We start from the raw sequence: 22,284 nt of genomic DNA, 5'->3' as shown, positions 1-22,284 counted from the left end.
TTTCGCTTTGCATGGCAGAGTTTTAACTTGCACTTGTAGATGGAGCGACGAACTGTGTTCACTGACAATGGTTTTCTGAAGTGTTCCTGAGCCCATGTGGTAATATCCGTTACAGAATGATGTCGGTTTTTAGTGCAGTGCCACCTGAGGGATGGAAGGTCACGGGCATTCAATGTTGGTTTTCTGCCTTGCCGCTTACTTGCTGAGATTTATCCAGATTCTCTGAATCTTTTGACGATATTATGGACTGTAGATGATGAAATCCCTAAATTCAACACAGTGAGCCAAGACTCAGTGAGGCACAGCACAGCAGAGAGAGAAAAGTCCTTGTTGATTCTGTTTAGAAGGGAAATCTCGTCCAACTTACTCCATAAGGAATGAAGATTCGCCATGTTAATGCTGGGGAGTGTCACGATTGGCTCCTCCCACTCCATGGGCTATTTTGTTTTGGTCTTCCACGTTTGTTTTGATTCATGCCCCTTGTAACCCTAACCCCTGATTGTTTTCACCTGTCCCTTGTCTTCCTGGTGTCATATTTAAGCCCTGTGTTTGCCCTTTGTTTTCGCTGGTCTTTGTTTGACGTTTGCTTTGTTTCAATCTCTGTCTGTGTAGTCGGTTTGATTCTGGTTTATGTCACGTCTGCCCCACGATCTATCCATATTGGCTCTATGACCCTGGACTGTCTCAACCCTGATTTTGGATTTGCCCTCAATAAATCTCGCTTATCTCAGCACATGCGCGTGCCTCCTCACTCCACGTTAACACTCCAAAAACAAACAAAACACGACAGAGCTCCCAACCAGTGTCACTGCCTGCGGCACCATCTTGGGACACTTGAGATACTATACAGTGGGGAAAAAAGTATTTAGTCAGTCACCAATTGTACAAGTTCTCCCACTTAAAAAGATGAGAGAGGCCTGTAATTGACATCATAGGTAGACCTTAACTATGAGAGACAAAATGAGGAAAAAAAAATTCAGAAGATCACATTGTCTGATTTTTAAAGAATTTATTTGCAAATAATGGTGGAAAATAAGTATTTGGTCACCTACAAACAAGCAAGATTTCTGGCTGTCACAGACCTGTAACTTCTTCTTTAAGAGGCTCCTCTGTCCTCCACTCATTTCCTGTATTAATGGCACCTGTTTGACCTCATTATCTTTATAAAAGACACCTGCCCACAACCTCAAACAGTCAGACTCCAAACTCCACTATGGTGAAGACCAAGAGCTGTCGAAGGACACCAGAAACAAGATTGCAGACCTGCACCAGGCTGGGAAGGCTGAATCTGCAATAGGCAAGCAGCTTGGTGTGAAGAAATCTACTGTGGTAACAATAATCAGAAAATGGAAGACCTACAAGACCACTGCTAATCTCCCTCGATCAGGGGCCGTTCTTGTGATCAAAATGATCACAAGAAGGGTGAGCAGAAATCCCAGAACCACACAGGGGGACCTAGTGAATGACCTGCAGAAAGCTGGGACCAACCTTACAAAGGCTACTGTCAGTAACACACTACGCCGCCAGGGACTCACATCTTGCAGTGCCAGACGTGTCCCCCTGCTTAAGCCAGTACATATCCGGGCGCGTCTGAAGTTTGCTAGAGAGCATTTGGATGTTCTGGAAGAGTATTGGGAGAATGTGATATGGTCAGATGAAACCAAAGTAGTACTGTTTGGTACAAACACAACTCGTCGTGTTTGGAGGAGAGTGAATGCTGAGTTGCGTCCAAAGAACACCATACCAACTGTGAAGCATGGGGGTGGCAACATCATGCTTTGGGGCTGTTTCTCTGCAAAGGGACCAGGATGACTGGTCTGTGTACATGAAAGAATGAATGGGGCCATGTATTGTGAGATTTTGAGTGCAAACCTCCTTCCATCGGCAAGGGCACTGAAGACGAAACATGGCTGGGTCTTTCAGCATGACAATGATCCCAAGCACACTGCCAGGGCAACAAAGGAGTGGCTTCGAAAGATCTCCAGATCTCAACCCCATAGAAAACCTTTGGAGGGAGTTGAAAGTCTGTGTTGCCCGCCGACAGCCCCAAAACATCACTGCTCTAGAGGAGATCTGCATGGAGGAATGGGCCAACATACCAGCAACGGTGTGTGCCAACCTTGTAAAGACTAAGACTAAAAAAACATTTTACCTCTGTCATTGCCAACAAAGTATTGAGATGAACTTTTGTTATTGACCAAATACTTATTTTCCACCATTATTTGCAAATAAATTCTTTAAAAATCAGACAATGTGATTTTCTGAATTTTCTTTCCTCATTTTGTCTCTCATAGTTGAGGTCTACCTATAATGTCAATTACAGGCCTCTATCATCTTTTTAAGTGGGAGAACTTGCACAATTGGTGACTGACTAAATACTTTTTTCCCCACTGTATATTATACATGATGACATCACAGGGCTGGTGGATGTTAGACACCTTGCGCTCTTCAACTTTCCACTTCAGCACGCCGTACAGGTGCTCAATTGGTTTAGGTCTCGAGACATACTTGGCCAGTCCATCACCTTTACTCTCAGTAAGGCAGTTGTAATCTTGCTCTCCAGTGTCAGCAGCACTCATGCAGCTCCAGACCATGATGCTACCACCACCATACTTGACTGCAGGCAAGAGACAGTTGTCTTGGTTTATCGAGTAATCCATGTTCTTAGACTGCTTGTCTTCGTCTTCAGCAAACTGTTTGCAGGCTTTCTTGTGCATCAGCTTCAGAAGAGGATTCCTATCGTCATAGAGCACTGACCTCCCATTTCCTCAACCTTTGCAGCAATGCTGGCAGCACTCATGTGTCTATTTTTTGAAGGATATAACCTCTGGATGTGACGCTGAACACATGGACTCAACTTTTGGTTGCCCTGGCGAGGCGTGTTCCAATCCTATTCTGGAAAACTGCTGTATGACCTTGGTCACTGTGCTATAGCTCAGTTTCAGGCTGTTAGCAATCTTCTTATAACCTAGGCCATCTTTGTGGAGAGCAGCAATTCTATTTCTCACAACCCCAGAGAGTTCTTTGCCGTGAGGCACCACAATGAATATCCAGTGGCCAGTAAATTGTACCCAAAACACCAAATTTAACAACACTGCTCCCGATTCACACCTGGAACCTTGTAACTCTAACGAGTCACATGACACCATGACACAAATTGGGCACAATTTGGACATGTACACTGACTACTTTAAGTTATATCCAAGTTTCATTTCTACAGTGTTGTCCCATGACAAGATATAATAAAATATTTGCAAAAATGTGAGGGGTGTACTCATTTTTGTGAGATACCATATATATTATATATATATATATATATATATATACATACATATTAAAAAAACCTACAAGGATATCAACAATATTTTTTAAGAACACAAGACCACATTGGCCTTTCCCTTTAAACTATGGAACCTGTGGCTCATTCAGTGTTATCCCAAAGGGTAAATAAAGGAGAATGTGAGCCAGCAGTCCCTACTCCGACCTACATTTACTACTGCTTCTAGTGCCAGGCCACAGCCTTTCATGATGCAGCATAATACAACACAACCCCCTCCATGTAAGTCTGGAACACTGCATTAAACGATACAGCCAGGATAACTAATGAACACCTTCCAACTCAGCCAACTAATGAACACCTTCGGCAAAAAGCACTGAAGCGAAAGTAAACTTCAAGGGTTTGCCTGTCAATCAGATGTGTGGGACAGCAAACATAAGTAGCAGAGGGAATGCACAGTGGAAAAGGGTCAGCAACCTTTCCTTAGCAAAGCCTAGCTGTTCTAGCTCCAAAGGAATTGGTACAGACTTATTTCGTTCCTTTACAGAAAGAGAGCCGACACAACTTTCTATTTGCAGAAAAAATGTAAAGTTATATTCAGCTTGAAAATCAAGACATGCTATGTTAAATGTGCCCTGCTCCAGCGATTTTGTGATTCACGAGATAATGATCAGACAACTGTAAGAATATGTTTGATGACCAATAAAATACAGATCCATAATAACATACTGTACACATACAGTTGAGTACAGTTGAGTCATGAGTATGTGTGCACGCGCACAGCCATTTTGTTTTGTGTGTAATCAATCCAATTATACAGGCACATCTGATAAATATGCAAATTACAAAAGGGCTCTTCAAGCACTATTTGATGCCTTTCTTAATTACTCCAAGACACCTTGAATTTATTCTCAGGAAAAAGAAAAGAAATCCCAATAGTGACATTCTTCAAGCAATCAGTCAATAACTTAAAACTTATGATGCTCCAAGAAAAGTGCAGTTACGACTTTCTGCCCCTTAAGGGGACTGGCAAGTATAAAATTAATTGTTCTTTAAAAGCATATAAATGATTTTCACAAAAGCAGTAGTTAGTAGACAAATGCCTTTTTAAAAAAGGCTACATCTCGTGAAATTGGGACATAAACGTACGGTCACCTGCGGCTGTACAGAGAGTGATGGTATGTGTGTTAAACATGTATGAGGAAAAAATGCCACAGAAACTTCAAATTCTCTCAAGTTCCAGAAATATGTCTTTGTTACCTGCAGGCGCTAAAAAAACACGGAAAAAATACGGAACGCACATCAGGCAGGTCAGGTGTAAGTGAAGAGCAGATGTGAGAGGTGACTACCTCTACAACTGTTCACAGTTTTTTTGTAATGTATGTGGTTCTCATTTCAAGGAATACAACAGGACACAATGAATTAAAGCCTCATATGTCCTCTGGCAATTAAATCTCTACCAGACTGATAGAGAACTTGTGCTTCACCTGCCTGTGTTTTCCTGTGCTGTTTAAGCCATCAGTCTTTTCCTCTCAGTTAATGGCTGACATCCCCACAGGGACAACCTGTGTTTGCTTCACTGTCCAATCCACTTGTTTAACCTCCATCAAAGAAGGGTTACAGACAGGTTAATCAAGAGTATAAAGACCTGCTGGTGTTTTCTACTTTACTTACATGAGACAAAAATAGGCTTTCCTGCACACAGACTGACAAGTATTCTTTAGTTCAGACTGACCTTTAAAAACAATGAAAAAAATCAATCTGTCTACTTTAAATCAAACATATACAGCCCACGGAATCCTAGAGTCAGACACAGGTACAAAGTAATTAAGAGCGACGGAGTACTAACTAAGCAGCATATGGCGTTCCTCCTCCTGTGTCACTTGCCTGAACAATCTGTGTCAATCATCATTACCATCTCGGCCTGAAACACAGTACATGAGGTCGTATGGGTTGATGTTAGGGTTAAAGATTAGAAAAAAAGAAGATCATTTTAATATCAAAATCGCACTTTACGAGATCATAATTACCAATTTCATGCTATTTGTTTTTTTACAAATAAAGCCCACATTATCAACAATGTTGTCTTAAATTTATGTGTGGAAAGTTAACCTTATAACAGTGCTTAGATCAATGTGCTGTGACATCGCCTAAATATTTTGGTCTTCCTGACCAAAAACAGGCCTGAAAATTGATTTGCAGAAGGTAATCACATTTAAAATTGCAGTTGCATTATTAGTCAGAAAAATCGCAATGAGATATTTCCCCCAAATGCTTCACCCCTTTGGTGTTAGTGAGGTTCTTCGAACACCTCCCCAAGGGACTGTATGCTTTGATCCATTAGAAAAGCATCATTGTCAAACAAGATATCTTAACTGCTCTCCATTAAAGAATAAACATCACCAGAGATCAAAAGGAATAGTTTGTTTTTAGCATCATGATTACCCCACTCTGATTTAATATATTCTCTTTAGTGGTGCCGTCAGCTACAAAAACCAGTATGCGTTATCTCCGTGCACAGCAAATGTAAAGTAGACAACAATGTGAGGGCCTTGGGCATCTACTGAAAATGTGCAGTGCAGGAAAACAATACAAGCCAGGAAAAATCTGCATCTCAGATATGCTCGAGACATAAGCTTGGGAGAAAGGTTTTTCATACTCTTCAGTGTTTGGTCACAGGATTTTTTTAGTAACTCTGTGGATATGTCCCCTCTAAAAGGAAATTGAAAAATCTGGAAAAGCCTAACAGCTAATACCCCAGTCTGGGGTGCGGAGTGAGGTGAAAACTGAAGGACTAGGTCTGTATTTATTTTAAGATTAAACAATCTGAATTACATTTCTCTAAAGTGGTTTATGGCAGCAAAAAGACAGACTTTTCCCCCCAAACTCAAACACAAATTTAAAATCACTAATTAAATTGTGTATTTACAACTGTGTTTTCCATTTGAGCGCAATAAGACATACATTTGAATGCATATTACATATTTGCATTTTTGTGTATATTGACTGGAAAAAAAATTAATATGAAAAGTCTTTTTGGCACTGTAGTTTCAGTGCCTTAACAATATGACATTAAAATTGTCAGTATTGGGGAGAGGTTTACTGCTTTCCCTGCTTTACCACATCAATTAAAACTAGTTAGCAGTTGTTAAACTGTTTTTTGTGTAGTAGTGATTCATGACCAACTTAGCAACATAATAAATGTTAATGACATTATAACATTATAGCAAGATTCTTTTTGTTAAAGTGATCTTAGCAAAATTAGTAGAAAGTGTTTACATTGATAATTTGTTGAATCAGACATTAACATGCCTCCAGTGGCAGGGTTGGGAAGCACTGGGTTAACGTAGCATCTCCTTGGGTTGCGATATAACTTTCCTTGATAGAACAATAAGAAATGTTAGACAAACTTTGGATATAATACACCACACACACATCTCACACTTCCACATTCTAGCAAAAGCCCTGGTGGCGTTTTCTACTGCAACAAAAGCGACATTACTCTGCCATCGCCAGGAAAGAATGCACTTCTGAGTTTTTCCAACATATTTAGAGAGGGAGAGGGGCAAAGAGTAAAATCAGTTGCCAGATATACTTTAGTGACATCTGAAACTTGGAGTTATATATTCCCTGTTTGAGTGGAGTGACCGTGAGAGTGATCTGTTCTCCTGTGACCAAGTGTAAGCGACGAGATAAGCGCTGTAACTATACTGACCTACAGTGAACTCACCTCTCCTGCTCCTCACAATTGAAGCGCTGTTACAGTGCCAAACAGTCGTATTTTAGTATTAGTGCATTCACAAGCAACAGAAGTGAAAGAAAGAAGTGTGTTCATGCAAGTTACAGCCCTGAATTAAAAGAAAGTAAACAGAAGAAGCTGTGAGGCATCGGAAAGCGGGAGTACGCTATCTTTCCAGGCTAGCTGTTGGCTAACTTGAAGCAGTGCTCTGTCACTTGCACAACACGGCAAATTAATGTTACTGTAGATCAAACACAAAAGCATCACTTTCAGTTTAAACATAGCTAAGAGGAGGACTCAAGTGTTAGATATATTGCAGTTCACCCCTCAAATTGCTATAGAGGAATCAAGGCGTCTGATAGCTGGGGTTTGAATACTGTGATATACTCTGACATGGATGTGGTAGGAGTGATGGCAGTAAGGCAGTGGGATCCATCATTGATGTATTGAGCCAGCTAATGTTGACATTGTTGAGAAACGAAACAGTTTCTAAACAGAAAAGTGTTTTTCAAGCAGATAAAAACAGCTCACCAGATAATTTCTCCCATGACAGATTTGTGAAGTGTTCTACTGTTTGGCGAGTGTTTGTCATGTTCAGATCATAAAGGAAAACAGCAGCAATTAACAGCAATTAACCACTCAGGAGCAAAACTCAGCCTTCAAATTCATAAATAATGATTTGACATTTTTCACGATATGTATCGATATCGAACGATATGAATTTTGTTTACTGTAATAACATTTTTGGCCATATCGCCCAGCTCTACCTACAGTCCTGCAAGCCTCTGCCCAATACCAGTCACAATGTCTCTAACATTGGTGCCTGTGATGTCATAAACTCTCCTAATCAGTCAAAAAGCAACAGGAAATCACTTTGGACAGAATTACCCTCAACCTGGTTGACAAGTTTTGTTATAAATGCCACTAGTAATGGTTGCTAATGCTCTAGTTAAGCCACCCTGTACTAAAAAGTCCTTCCTAATGTTCCACTCAGTGTTTGATTGACAGGAAGCCTCCTTGACAGTAAATTGCAAACACAGTTGCAAATAAAGAATTATTTATTTTTTAATATGTCTGACAAACCACTATGGCAATGAATATGATGTCAAACAGATCATTATACACAAAAAATGCTCATGAACACCTGTATGGGAAATGCAATTGTAATGACATTTTAACTAGCATTTTCAAATTTGCATGTGAATTTGAAAAAGTCCAAAATAAGCTACCATCCTGGTTTTTCACAGGATCAGAATCTTATTAAGATTAGGATGTAAATGCACTAATTATCTAGGATACGCATCATTTGCTTACAGCAGTTTATAATCATATTATATAGCAGCTAGTTTGCTTGCTAAGTGCTAAGCACAAATTAATATCAAGACAGTCAACAGTTTGGTTAGCTTGATGCCTGAGACAGTATTTTAGTACTGTCTTCTAATGCATTCTAGGTCTGAGCAGGAGCTTCTATCTCATGTGCACTCATTTGTTCACTGTGTGTGTGGGTGCATGTGTTACAACAACAGTTTTGTGTTAGGCAGGGAGCAGAGGCTGCCAGAAGAGTGATCAGAGATGCCTTAGTGAAGCAGCGGTGCAGATTGTTTCTTTCCAAAAAACACAACACATGAAACTGTAGCAGCAGAAATTAAACTGTGGCAAGCTGAATACATTACCGAGAAACCCCACTGTGCCTGACAACAGTCTGCATAGAGCTCCAAGTGAGCACAAGTCTTCAAATCAAAGAAGAATGAAAAAGAGTTTCTACTTCAATTTGACCTTCAAGGACAGACGTTCACTTGGCCCCCCGCCTGCTATGTCCTCTATTCACCATGGTGTTGTGACTGTCTCACAGGGCATGTTGTTGCCTCTTATGGACTTCAGACACACTGCACATCAGCCATTTGGGTTCACTGAATGCTTGATGCTGTGTAGACCCTGCAGAGAGGTCTAGGGCAAACAGAGTAGGTCAGAATGCCATCAACAACTAGCAATGACCACTTTAAATCAAAAAGTTCTGAAAAAAAAACTTTCCTTTCGTATTTATCATTTAGAACCACTCTTTTGTGGATCTACATTGTAAAATAAACAGTTCCCTCAGTTACATCCACAGAAATACTTAGCAGATTTATTTCACCCACCACTATCATAATGTGCTGTTCTAACACATTTCAGGTGAAGGCAGGCAATAAGCTATGTAGCCTGAATTCTCCTTTAAATTATGGCAGTATGCTCATTACAAAACAATACTGCAACACCTTCTCATTTTGCAGTTTTGCTGCCATATAAATAGTTAAGAAGGTTAAAAAAAGAACACAACAAATCATGGAAATGTCCATTAACTCACACTTTAAGCCCCTTGGTACTATCTTAGTTCTCGACAGGGCTAGATAAGTGCCCTGCTGGTGCCTTCTCATTAACTCAGCTTTCCAGCAGCAGCAATAGCTCAGCAAGGTAGAGGGAAAAGAGTGAATCCCATACAGCACATTTCTTCTGTCAGCCATTCAAATGGCTTAAATGGAAGCGGATGAAAACGAAAAAGGGGCTCAACATGTAGGAAGATAGATCAGCTTTCTTTTGAGAGTCTGAGGGACCAGTACTCACAAGGGATGAGAGGGTGGGGGGGAAGTCATGAAGACTTTTGAGTAAAACAGACAGAAAAACAGAGACAATGAGAGCGTGAGCAAGAGTGGATGAGAGAGACAAAGCGAGAGAGAGAGAGAGAGAGAGAGAGAGAGAGAGAGAGAGAGAGAGAGAGAGGAAAGTGATCCTTTTTAAAAAGTGATAGAGAGGATAGTGTGTTCCTGGTTTGACATTAAACAGGGTCACTTCCATCTCACCAAGTCTGGGTGTCACTCAAAAGTTCTCAGTAAGGCTCCCATGCACAGCCACAGATAAATCATGGACAATGGCTATTACATTTTGTCCTCCTTTTGAAATTTCAAATATGGTTTCTATGGCTTTTTTGCAACTGAATTGGATATAGGATTCTTGAAAAGTCTTATACAGAATAAGCCGAACAAGCCCAAAAATCACTGGTACTTTAAATTGGAACCACATTCTAACAACAAAAAGAGAATCAGACTCAGCATAAAAAATCTGAAGATCACACAGAAAATCTGTCCTCGTTATGATGTACATTGATAAGCCAAAACAACGTGACCACTGCCTACAATAAAGCCACTCTGACCCAGAGAGGCATGGACTCTACAAGGCCCCAGAAGGCCTTTAAGTCTTGTTGGATCAGGTCAACTTGCAGACCAGGGTGGCACACTGACCTTTTCGCCATGTTCCTCAAACCATTCCTGAACTATGCATGCCACATGGCTGGGCACACCATCCTGCTGAAAGAGGCCATTACAGAAAACCACTGCCATAAAGTAGTGTACTTGTCCTGCAACAACATTTAGGTAGGTGGCTTGTGTCAAACTGACATAAATATGAATGCCCTGTCCCAGGGTTTTCCAACACAACTGCTTGTCTTTTTCCTGCAGTGCATCCTGGTGCACTTTCCCAGGTAAATGGTGGACATAGGTAATCTTCCATTGCCCCGAGGACCAGTTCTGACACCTGCATGCCCATTACATGCGCTTTTAATAGTGGACAGTGGTTATCATGGGTACTCCAAGTGGTCTGAAGTTACAAACCCCATATACAGTAGTGTGCAATGCACTGTGTGCTGTGACACATTCCCAACAATAATTTTAAAATTTCTGTGACTTGTGACACAGTAGCTTCTCTGTCCGTTCTGACAATAAAGAATAGTCTTCACAGACCCTGTTGCCGGTTCCTAGGACCTCTGTCAGTAGGTTCTTGCTACTGCTAACTGGGAGGACCTGACAAGCCTTGCCTTTCAGAGATTCAGTCCAGTTGTATAACCATAATGATTTGGCCCTTGTCAAAGTCTCTCAGGTCTTCATGTAGTGCCCATTTCTCCCACATCCAACTCATCTACTGTGAGTTCTACTGAAACAAGATAATAACATCCATTTATTCACTCCGCTCGTGACTGGTTAGGCTGTGTTGGCTAATTGATGTATTGTGTTGGATAAGTGACATTATGATTCCAAAGGGGAATCTTCTGAGGATATATGGCTTTCTGAATTGATCAAACACAAATTTTAGATCAAAATCTTCCAGGAGGCTAATACCAAGCTGTGACTAGAATTTCAAGCAGTCCAAAAATAGTGTAATAGAGTTTATTTTAAAGAATTTCACCTTACGATGAGGTTAGATTTCTTTTATATTTTCAATGCAAAATCACAAAATCAAGCTGAAAGATTTTTCCTCTACTTTTTTTAATTGTTCTTTTCTTATCTTTACCCAAACATTGCCAATAATTCTAGAAACTCACTGTAGTTTTCTCTATATAATCATCTAGCATTATTAAGAACAAAACAGTCCTTAAAATTTCCATTACTTGCACAGACTCGCCCTGGTCTCTGAACATTTTACTGTTACTGTTACTGAACACAGTTCCATCATCCAGAGTCCGTTATGTATCATAGACTGCATCTCTCTCTGAAAATCCTAGACTTCAGTGCACCAGAGCTTTTGACACCTTCAACAGCTTTCATGACTCCTTTACTATTACAGTGAGTAAAAGGGGATTGGGGAGCAAAGTCAAGCAGTGAATACGCAATATTGAGGATATGATGTGCTATGGCATGTAAGCGACTGGAGAGGTATCCACTCTGCTCTAGTGCTTTAAGAGTGGACATGGGACAGCTTCCATTAGAGATCCTCCTAAAGCTGGCATGGGTCTCTCTCTCTCTCTCTCTCTCTCTCTCACTCACTCACTCACTCACTCTTCCACACTGGGTGAAAATTTCTCACAAAGTGATTCACTCCTGACATCTAAGATCGATAACTTTACAGCAATTGGTCTAATTGCATGGAGATCTGTTCAGGTATTCTGAGTGAAGATTTAATTGTTCTCCATTTCAAAATAGCTCAGCATGGCAAATTAAGCTAACTTGTCAACTTGGTCGAAGTGCAATATCTCTATAGAATGACAATCACAGCACAGCACATCTGAAATATGTAATTCATAAATATAAAATACCAGTATCAAATCTGGTATTAAAATAGAAATTAAACCATAATTTTAGCCCCAAGGATACACCAAGTGCTTTCCATTCTTTTACCACTACAGAAAGCTCTGACTAACTTCGTAAGGGTCACATTCCACTCTTTCCTTGATTGCGGCAGCAGCGATCAATCTCGGTGCTTTCTTGTTTGCCTGAAGAACTCTCGGCAGGTAGCAGCTCGTGAAGAGTCATACATTACTGCCACAGACAGTTAATGCAGCTCAAGCTGTCTTCAAAGAGTGTTTGCAAAGTGGACTGAACTGTGTTTGCTCGTCCTGCAGATGCCCCTCAGGTGGCCCACGTGAATGTGCATACAGATCTGAGCCCGGACAGCACATATCTCAGCTCAGTTCCGCTCATGTCATCATCCTAATGTCCTCCAGCACCCACCACACCAAAATTCCATCTCTCATTCCTGAGGACAACTCACAGAGTCAACGGGAAAGCACATCAGAGACATACTCAACATTTGCCACCCTAACCCCTGGAATTTTAGGCTTCACAGCAATGACGTTTAAAGTTATCTTGGGTGATGCACTCCTGAAGGCCTATGCCATTTAGGGTGCCGGAAGAATCCTGTAGAAGCCTCCTGTGGTAAAGGGTATGTTGAGGACAGGGCCCAAGAGCTGTGAGCATCACAAATCACATCAACACTGGAGATTCAAGGAACTATATCTGTAGACAAAATGCAGACTTCTCCCTGCTTAGTTTACAGATTTGGGTCTGTCTGTTTTTAAATGCTTACTCATCTTCATTTCATTTGCAACAAAAGAAAAAAAAAACCTTTGTTCATACTAACATCTACTGGAGATTTATGAAAACATTTCCAATTAATTAATAAAATTATTCATGGCAGGGGAACTTGGAGCAACTCTAATCATAATATGTAAAATCCCAGCCAACAAAGTCTGCAAATGCAATGAGCACCAACACCAAGGGTTTTACATGCAGGCTAGTACTGCATTTGCATTCATTTCTCTCCAGATGTACTTGGATACTATTGCTTTTCTTCTCCTGTGGGTGAAACGTAACGTCATCTCTCTTTAAGGCACCATCTAAGCACCAGCTCCTGTTGCTATGGTAACCACTCACTGCCACACAGTCTCTGTGCTCTCTCTCACTGCAGTCCTGACAAGCGAACCTGATGTGTCTGAGCTCAAAAGCCAGGAATATTGCAAAGAACAAAATGTGGGAAGTACATTTCATTAATCTTGGATTTTATTACTTGTTTTGTGCCAAAAATATAACAAAATAACAAACAACAGACAACCTTCAGAGCCTCTTTGTGTTTTCAATAAAATTAAGACTTTGTAAAACATGTTACCTTCTGAAATGTAGGCAATGAACTATGATGGCTTCTCTAACAGGTTTTAAATACGCTTGAAGGTGTGTGTGTGTGTGTGTGTGTGTGTGTGTGTGTGTGTGTGTGTGTGTGTGTGTGTGTAGTCTGCTGAACCAATTACCCTAATGTACCTAATTAAAAAAGCTTGTTCACATACTCATGGCTGCTCGGTAAACACTGCATTAATAATAACAGAACAAGGCTACAGAGAAGAGGATAAGAAGTACAAACAGGTAGGGTAACATCCATCTCAGAGACTTTAACATTATTCCTCAATTTAAAGATAAATCCATCTTGGTCATACTAATACATCCAATGACTTTGGAAGCTCTGCCTTCTCAGCCATGTCCTTATCGGCACACTCATGTTTAAGCATTTACTCGCAAATACAAGTAAAACCATTTGGCTGACCTACACAGTTGAAATGTGTTGTATTCATAAACAGCCAAGAAAAATTATTTGTTCACTGCAGTTTAAACGTTTTGTGTCTGACGCCTCGTAATGGAGGCTGCACCCTCAGATGTGCAATGCTAACAGTAGAGATAACCAATGCAGTAATAGATAATATTGCTTTGTGAATTTATATGCAAATGTTTGTTCTCCTTGGCAGATGCTATGCAAACATGTTAGCTGGTCGAGGTCACACTGAGAACACTTTGGATAGCTAACCGAGCACCCGTGCACACTCCTAATGCATACTTGATAAAAATCTCCATGATCAAATTTTAATTATTTAAAAATATCCCCTATATGCATTTGTACAGGCTAATAAAAAATGACCTTTTACTATTAGTTTTATATACAGACCATATTCCCCACAGAGTTCTAGAAATTTGGTCTCATCAGGCCTCATGATTAATGCTATTGCTAACCCTCAAGCTCTTTTCATACGAGGAACTGCACCTTTCCTGAATGCCTATGCACCACACCTGATATCAGAACAATCTGGAGTGTAACTCCATCAATGTGAAACATCCCCAGTTTCATACTCAGGCACTTAAAGCCTTAAGCAAGCTTAACCTAGAAAGTGCAGTTACTGTCAGCAATAACATGGTGTAATTCTACAGTAATTATTATTATTATCATTAAGTTTCAATCAGTACTACTTTGAGATTCTTTGGCATAAGAAGAGACAATGTATAATAACTTCAGTTTGAAAGTTAATGGTCAAATTGTACCTATAGGCTACGTTCACACAGCATGTAAAAGTGGCCCAAATCTGATTTTCTCACCAAATCCCATTTTTTTGTTTGGCCGTTCACAATATCTTTTAAATGTGACCTATATGTGACAACAGATCACACTCCTAAACCGACCCACGTGCGAAAAAGAACAACGCTTTGTGTTGCTTCACACGGCTTGTCCAGAAGGAATGAACAACAGGTGCTCCTGGAGCTTTCAGTTTCACCTTCGCCAGCATCACAGGAGCAATCATGAAGCTCCAATGGTTGCCAGCTGGGCTCATCACCCAGAATGTGTTCGAGCTTGCCATAAAAAGGGCACATTATTCGGCAACTTCTCTGATTCATGCCGTCTGATTTTTAAACTCTGCTTTCAGAACCACCTCGTTACCTCCAATTTTTTTGTACAGAAACATCACTCTAAATGTTTGTGAGGTTTCAGCAGCATGAAATTGTGATAAATGTGGAGTTGGATTGATGTAAAAATTGCATGAATTCTGATCTGGCTGTTCAGACTCAGTCACATTGCCACATATCAGATATAGATTGGATTTCAGCACCGCATATGAAAGCGCCTCAAATCGAAACCGTAATCGTAACTGAAAATGTCAGATGTGGTTTTTGCAGTTCACACTACCGCACAGATGACACATCTGTGTCACATATGAAGAAAAAGATCGGATCTCAGCCAGTTTTACCTGCTGTGTGAATACAGCAGTAGATTGTTTTAAAAAATAAACATTCTTCATGTTTTTGCCATATTTCTGTCATTGATAACATAATGTAATGCCAAAATACATGTAAGAATGGAAATAAGTAAGTAAATCTGAAATGTATAGCAAATTGAAAACAGTAACTCTTGCATTCTAAACATTAAGTAAGGATGATGTTCTTCCCAAGAATTCCCCAAATTCCCCAGAAAAATACAAGAACAACACAGCCAGACACTCTCACAAAGAACCATTATATTTGAGCTGTAAAAGGAATTGTAAATTTCAGCACTGAATGTTAAAGTTTTTCCAAGTTTTAAATGCTCCACGAAAAATGTTATACTACAAAAAATGCAGACATCCAAACAGGGTTGACAAACTAAAGTTCTACTTTGCTATGTGCTGACACCATTTTTTGAACTCTTGGGACATCTCTTTATAAATATGCAGTTCCTTATGCATTCAAATATCGGTGAAAGTGCTTGCATCAAACTGCATGTGGGTCCCTTGTGCAGTTTTTCATTAAAAGTTTAGTAGAGTAGTGGGGCATTAGACTGGGAACAGAAATTCAGATTCATTACTCGTGACACCAGAATTGCTTTCAGTTTTAATAATGAATCAATTCTGTCAACTCAGCCAGTGGGGATGTACATATGATTATGCAACCCACTTTAAAAAGTGCATGGTCACATAGTGAAACATAAATTTCAAAAGTCAGTGTATGTCACAAAATGAGTTTCTCCAACATATGCAGTCTTATTTTTATATTCAGTTATTTTGATGTTCTGAAAAAACACTCATTAACCTAACATTATACAATCAACAACAAGCACTAAAAGCCATTTCTAAAATACCACTTACTGCAGACACATAACTTTGTACAGCACTTAAGTGAGCACTAAGTTAAATACTTACTGTACAGCACTTACTGAAATGTACTGTACTGTGCTATGTTTAATTCTGTTTTTTTCCTCTAGGCATCGACATATAGGCTTTTGCTTCTAGCAATATCTGAGCTCAGGACTAGCTTTCTCTCTAACCTGTCTGTAACTAGTATAGATACTCTAAGAACGTCTGCTAAACGCTGCAAATGTAAAGGTCTAAAAAAAATAGCAAATGACAGAGGACAGAGGTACTGAAGACAGGTAAACACTTGCAATGAATCTGTTCAAAATAAGATTACCAATATAACACTGCAAACAACCCAAACCAGCCATTATTTTAAAAGAAACACACAAAACAGTCCCCAGACTCTCTCTGGCACACCTGCCCATTTCTATCCTTTTTAACATGCAAAACTCCAAGTTTTCACCATTTCTTATTTCCTTCTTCAGACCTGTTTAGACAGTTTTATAAAGTGTGATTCAAAATGACAACCCTCTCATCGCCACGGCACAGACATGCAAAACAGTTAGGCCTCCTACATCTGTCACGGCCTTTCTCAGAAAGTGACTAGAGCTTCCAAGCTCTAAAGTTACAAACATGCCACCTGTATTGATTGCCTCGCGAAGACTTATAGAACTGTGCATCCTCCAAAGACACTTTCACTTTGTACCCACCACTGTATGAAAGGCAGTCAAGCAAATAGCACAAACTGAAATATCAGCACCATGGACAGTGGCCAGGCTCGCATGTGCGGCACTTCCATTTACCACAAGCAGTAGGGCACAAATCCATAAGCTGCCAGCAGTGACACACTTACGCATAAACCATAGTTTAACAGAGCACTAAAGGCAACAGTGTTGTCACACACGGTGATAAACTCACTCAAAGTAAAGCACTGCAAGGCTTTAAAACTGAGATTTTACAAGCGCTATGCGTGATAAGCAGCTCTATACAAAAATTTGTTTTCCAAAACAAGAGTTTAATGAAACCCTGAGCTTCCATTTTGGTGATATTTTTATTTTTTATTATTGTTGTTAAACATAAATACGCAAAATAAATGACAAAGTCTGGATAAATGTATAAATAAGTTGGCAACATATTATCTTTTATGGACTAGGCCTACCTATGAAGTATGGTACACAATGCGTATTAGAACTTACTAGACTGTAGTTTGACTAAAATTAGACGTGGCACTGACACGAGTTTTACGTCTTTAAAGTAAAGTACACAAACACTGGAGCGACTGGTAAATGAGTCTTCGTTAACTCAAACATTATACGTCTGTATATACTTGTGTTAATGTGGTGTTTTAGCATGTTGTACATAAATGCACGTTAGCCTATCCGTCTGTCTAACACAAAGCCACGTTTTTAAAGTGTTAGCCTACGTATAGCAAGAGGATGTGCATCACTGCAGCTGCATGGCTACACATTAGCCGGGCCTGACGGACGTTTTTGTTGTTGTTGTTGTTGTTGCTGCTGCAGCTGTTATCAGTTAGCAACAACGCAGCCTATAAAACATCGAACTTGGGTCTGGGAGTGAAGGCCTACGTTTGATTTTCTAATAAAACAGACCATTACAACACCGTGGCGAGGACGTCACATGTCATTCGCACATCCTACGCGACAAGGTTTAAAACAAAAAATGTAAACACTCACCCAGCACGAAGAATGGGAGCTCGGTGTTCTCCAGGTCGTCCACCACCACCACATCACCGGGGAAATCGTTTCTGACCGAGAAGAGCAGCTTGGGCTCCGAGGCCGACGGGCTATGCATGATGCTCAGGTCATTCTCCCGCAGGAAAGGAAGCGCCGATACGGTCACGCTCTTCATCTTACACTCGGCGTCTTGCGAGCGGTCTTCGTCGCCGTTCAAGCACCATCCGCCATTCAGGACGAGAAACAGCCAGAGAGCTGGTACGAGGAGGAGAAGCGAACGAGGAGCCATTTTGGTCGACGCCTCAGCGGCTTTTTCCCGCGCTTGGTCTCTGAGGCGGAGGGGGAAACACACACACGCACACGCACACACACACAGCAAGCGCAAAGCGAGAGTCCAAACGCCTTTAAATCCTCATACGGGTCGTCTAAAAAAGTCACCACTCTATTTAATTTCGCGGGTTTTTCCTCAGATTACCAGAGACGCACCATCGCAGCACCACAGCCCGCTGCTGAGACTGTCCGCATCGAACCATTTGAGCAGATTTCCCTCGCGTTGCAGTGGGCGCACCATTACAAAGCGCACCATTGCACGCGAAGGATGTGCCTGATCAAAATAGGCCTTAATATGCGCTTATTAAACGGCTCATAAATTTAAACAGCCCACGGGAAATATACACTATTCATATAACGATGAAATGCATTCATAAATATGTTTATGTATGCATTTCTCGGGTCCTGAAACTCATGGCCACACACTTCACCTGTCAGATGTTGTCAACAACTAAACAACTCTATAAAATGTCTATAGCAAAAAAACACAAACAGTAAGCAGTCTGTTTTCTCTACATTGCGGACAAATATTAAAGTGGACAAGCGCGACAGCGGAATCTCAGTGGAAAACGCTAAGCTTGAAAGTCAGATCAAAGTGTGCTTGATTTGTCTGTGAGGAAGCAAAGGCATCTGTTGAGTCAAATAGCAGGTGCAGGACTTCGGTGAGCGGGGGAGGGCTTCACACAACTCCAATGAACTCCTTGTGAAATCTTGATCTTCTTCCAGCACCGAGGCGACGCTTAGCAAACTGTGAAGCACTTTTTGTGATGAAAGGGCACAGGACTCATTTCAGCTCTGACCTGCTCCATAATTGGAACTCTGAGGGCAATGTTTAGGAGGAGAGAGAACGTTGCCACACTTTTAAAGGCCTCTTTATGCCTTTTTATCAGCACTTGTGAAGTTATTGCTGCTGCAGTTTGCGCGGTTTTTGTCAGCAGTGCGGTGGTCATTTCATACAAATGACTATTCTGAACAGTTAGCCTAGCCTTCCATTCACTTTAGCATTCAAAAAAGACTAGCTTATAACATGCATACAAATACTACTGTTCATATGTTTGGAATCACTTGTCATAATAATTGCCATTTCATTTATCAAAAATGTTGTTTTATTAAAAACCTTTTATTAAAAGCCAGACAACAATATGTATTTAAGCTACTTAAGATGTTTAATTTATTATTTAAAGTTTTTTGTTGATAAATTATTGATGTTATCTGCCACAGATTTGATCATCAAAAGTAAAAAGCATTTTGAATGTTTATTCTCAATGTATACAGCGTTCTCAGTCATCATGAAATGACCAACAACTCTGATCATGATTCAGGGGCCATAGCAAATTTCATAATTTTCACAGCTTGCTTCAGAATATCTGATTATATTATATGTCTGCTTATGAATGGTAGTGTACTACCAACGTGCCACAAGGGGTTATTTAAATGATGCCATAGAAGAACCACTTTTTTGGTTCTCTAAAAGAAAGAGAAAATGAGATGTGTGAGGCACCCTTTAAAGGTTTTTAAAAAAGAATCAGCAATAATTTAAGGGTTCATCCTAGAACACTTACATTATGGTTATTTAAACTTTTAATAGCTTATTCACGCTCACATGTCTCATTTTAAACATGGCTCTGTAGAGAACCAGTGTATGGAGTATAGAGATCCATATATTTCTTGAAAGAACCATCAATTGAAAGTTTTTTATTAAACCATAAATTGCACAGAATTCTTTTTTTCACCTTTATTTTAAGAGTGAGAATCAATTTATCTCCCACAAATAGTCATTTGTAATATGGAATAGGGAAGTGGGGGGGAAAATCATTTCTCAGCCAGTGAAAAACAGCCCATTCTTTTTCTGTTTCAATTTAGAACAACTAACTGTCAACACACAAAGCAGTCTGGGAGTGGACAGGCAAGCACACAATTTCTTCTGTGTGTGTGAAGCTCACTTCTCCATCTTTTCAAATCCCCCTGGCCATGCTGCATTGTCAAGTGTCCCAGCCAAAACATTCAACCATGAGACCAAATTGAAAGCTCAAAGGCTGGTTTAACAACAGACCTAGTGAAAATGCAGCCAGGTGAGTTTTTCTGGGAAACCTTGGCCACCGATGACACATTGCACAGCTGGGATTTGAACAAGAATATACATGTTTACCAATGGCGCAACTCATGTCTACACTCCTCAGCCACGCTTTTGCCATATGCTAAATAAAGCATGTACTGTTACCAAAACTGATGTCCCACGCATTTGGCCAGATTACTAGCAGCAAAAATGTGGCCAGCCTGTATGTCTGTGTTTCAGTGGATGCAGCCATTGCCAGTGCCTCTACAGATCACAGCAAGTGGATACAAACAATGCTGAAGACCAAAGCTGGCTCCCAAACCAGCTCACAAACAAGAACACCTATCATCTCGGCATGTTCGGGGAAATTTAAGCAGACATGACACACACTCTTGTCCCTTCTTTGGCATCAGCTCTAGCGCTGGGAGGCAAATGGGTACACAACCAACTGCCGTGCCTCAGCCACAGAAAATGCCACTGAAAAAAATCCAGTTTGATAAAAAGTGACATTGGAGAGGCCTGGGGAAGCACTAAATGCGCAGAGCTTTGTAGTTTCACACTCCATTATGAAGGGTAATCCCAATATAAACTCTGTCCTCTAGAAGAGCAGTTCATTCTCAGCAGACATGTTTTCCTTCTACTTACTAAGCTACTTTCTTATTTGTTGAATGCACAGGGTTCCTATCCCAAAAACAAAATGTTAAATTTGAAATGCTGAATTTATTCTGTGCAGTTATCCATTTTAGAGTGATCCATCCATCCATCCATCCATCCATTTTCTAATATTTCTCCGTCAGGGTCGCGCAGGGGGGTGCTGGAGCCTATCCCAGCAGTCTTCGGGTGGAAGGCTGAGAAAAAGATATATAATTTAAAAGAAAATAATGCAAAGGCCTAAATAACTAAATATAATCTCAAAATAATTGGTATTTACCATTTGCACTGTTCACCAATTGCATTTGTTCCATTCTTTTCAGGAGAACAGCTTGTAGCTTTTCAAACAAATCTGCAGAGGCATTTTTCAGTCTTAGAAGTTGATTGCATTTTCTGCTTCTCATGATCTAAGGAATGTTCATGTTCAAGCATCTTCATAAGTGACACTACAAGTATTAATGTTGCTTTTCTCATTTCTCACTTGTAATGAAAAATATAATCCTGAAAAAAAATGTACTTACATGTTCACCAAATAAGTGAATATAAATGCCAATCCATCATTCATATCCATCTATCTAATAGTTGCTAAAAGCTAAATAGTGCTGCAACTAGGAGATAGGAGCTGGATAGCATTGGCTTAGCTAGCATGATAACAGTTCTGCTCACTGCAAAACTGGTTTGCTTCTAACTAAACTAACTAACTAACCTAAAGCTTCTAACTAACTAACCTAAAGCACCAATACATGTTGAGATAGTAAAGTTGAACAACTGGTGCTGAAGGGACAGAAAGGTAAAATTAAACCTGTTGTGTAGTGAATCTGAAGCCCAATCACCTAAATGAACGATACTTTAGCAAGTGGGACCAAAACAGTGCTGAACACCAAAGCAGATGTTTGAATTTGACTAATTGTTGCTCTGCTAGGGAACCCCACTGGTGACATCCTGTATAAATAAAAATAGTTAGTAAGGCATGGGAATGAGACAATTATGTCATGGCCACGACTTAGTAAAGCGTGGGAACAAGATTCTAATCCATGGCCACGACTTAGTAAGCCGTGATCTCGTTCCCACGCCTTAATAAGTCATGGCCACGCATTATTGTTATTTATACAGGATGTCACCAGCGAGGCTCCGTACTCTGCTGAAAAAAGTTTTTTTTTGTATCAACGCCACCTATTGGTGGGCTCTCACATCACCAATCACTGAGCTCCTCTTAATCAGATACGGGTAAAACGTGTTCCTCTGGCCATTGAGACATGGAACAGAGTGATAACTTACCATTATACCCTCCCATCCATCCATCCATCCATCCATACATCCATCCATTTTCTAAGCCGCTTCTCCGTCAGGGTTGCGGGGGGGTGCTGG

At 40.4% G+C, this 22,284-nt stretch overlaps 1 protein-coding gene across 5 annotated transcripts in view; it reads right to left on the bottom strand.

Moving 5' to 3' along the window:
* The window catches only part of astn1 (astrotactin 1), a 246,924-nt gene extending 228,461 nt beyond the window's left edge, over window positions 1-18,463 (bottom strand). For 3 of the 5 annotated variants that reach the window (XM_017718431.2, XM_037545364.1, XM_017718432.2), the window contains exon 1: window positions 17,880-18,462. In XM_017718431.2, coding sequence (XP_017573920.1) covers window positions 17,880-18,168 — 289 coding nt within the window. In that variant the 5' untranslated portion in view covers window positions 18,169-18,462. Of the gene's footprint in view, window positions 1-17,879 lie in introns of all 5 variants that reach the window. The other 2 variants (XM_017718434.2, XM_037545381.1) reach the window with 1 other exon arrangement.
* Between the last annotated feature and the right edge of the window lie 3,821 nt (window positions 18,464-22,284).

The sequence above is a fragment of the Pygocentrus nattereri genome, chromosome 2, assembly GCF_015220715.1.
Source record: "Pygocentrus nattereri isolate fPygNat1 chromosome 2, fPygNat1.pri, whole genome shotgun sequence".
Classification (NCBI taxonomy): Eukaryota; Metazoa; Chordata; class Actinopteri; order Characiformes; family Serrasalmidae; genus Pygocentrus; species Pygocentrus nattereri.
This window is presented reverse-complemented; position numbering and strand designations above follow the sequence as displayed.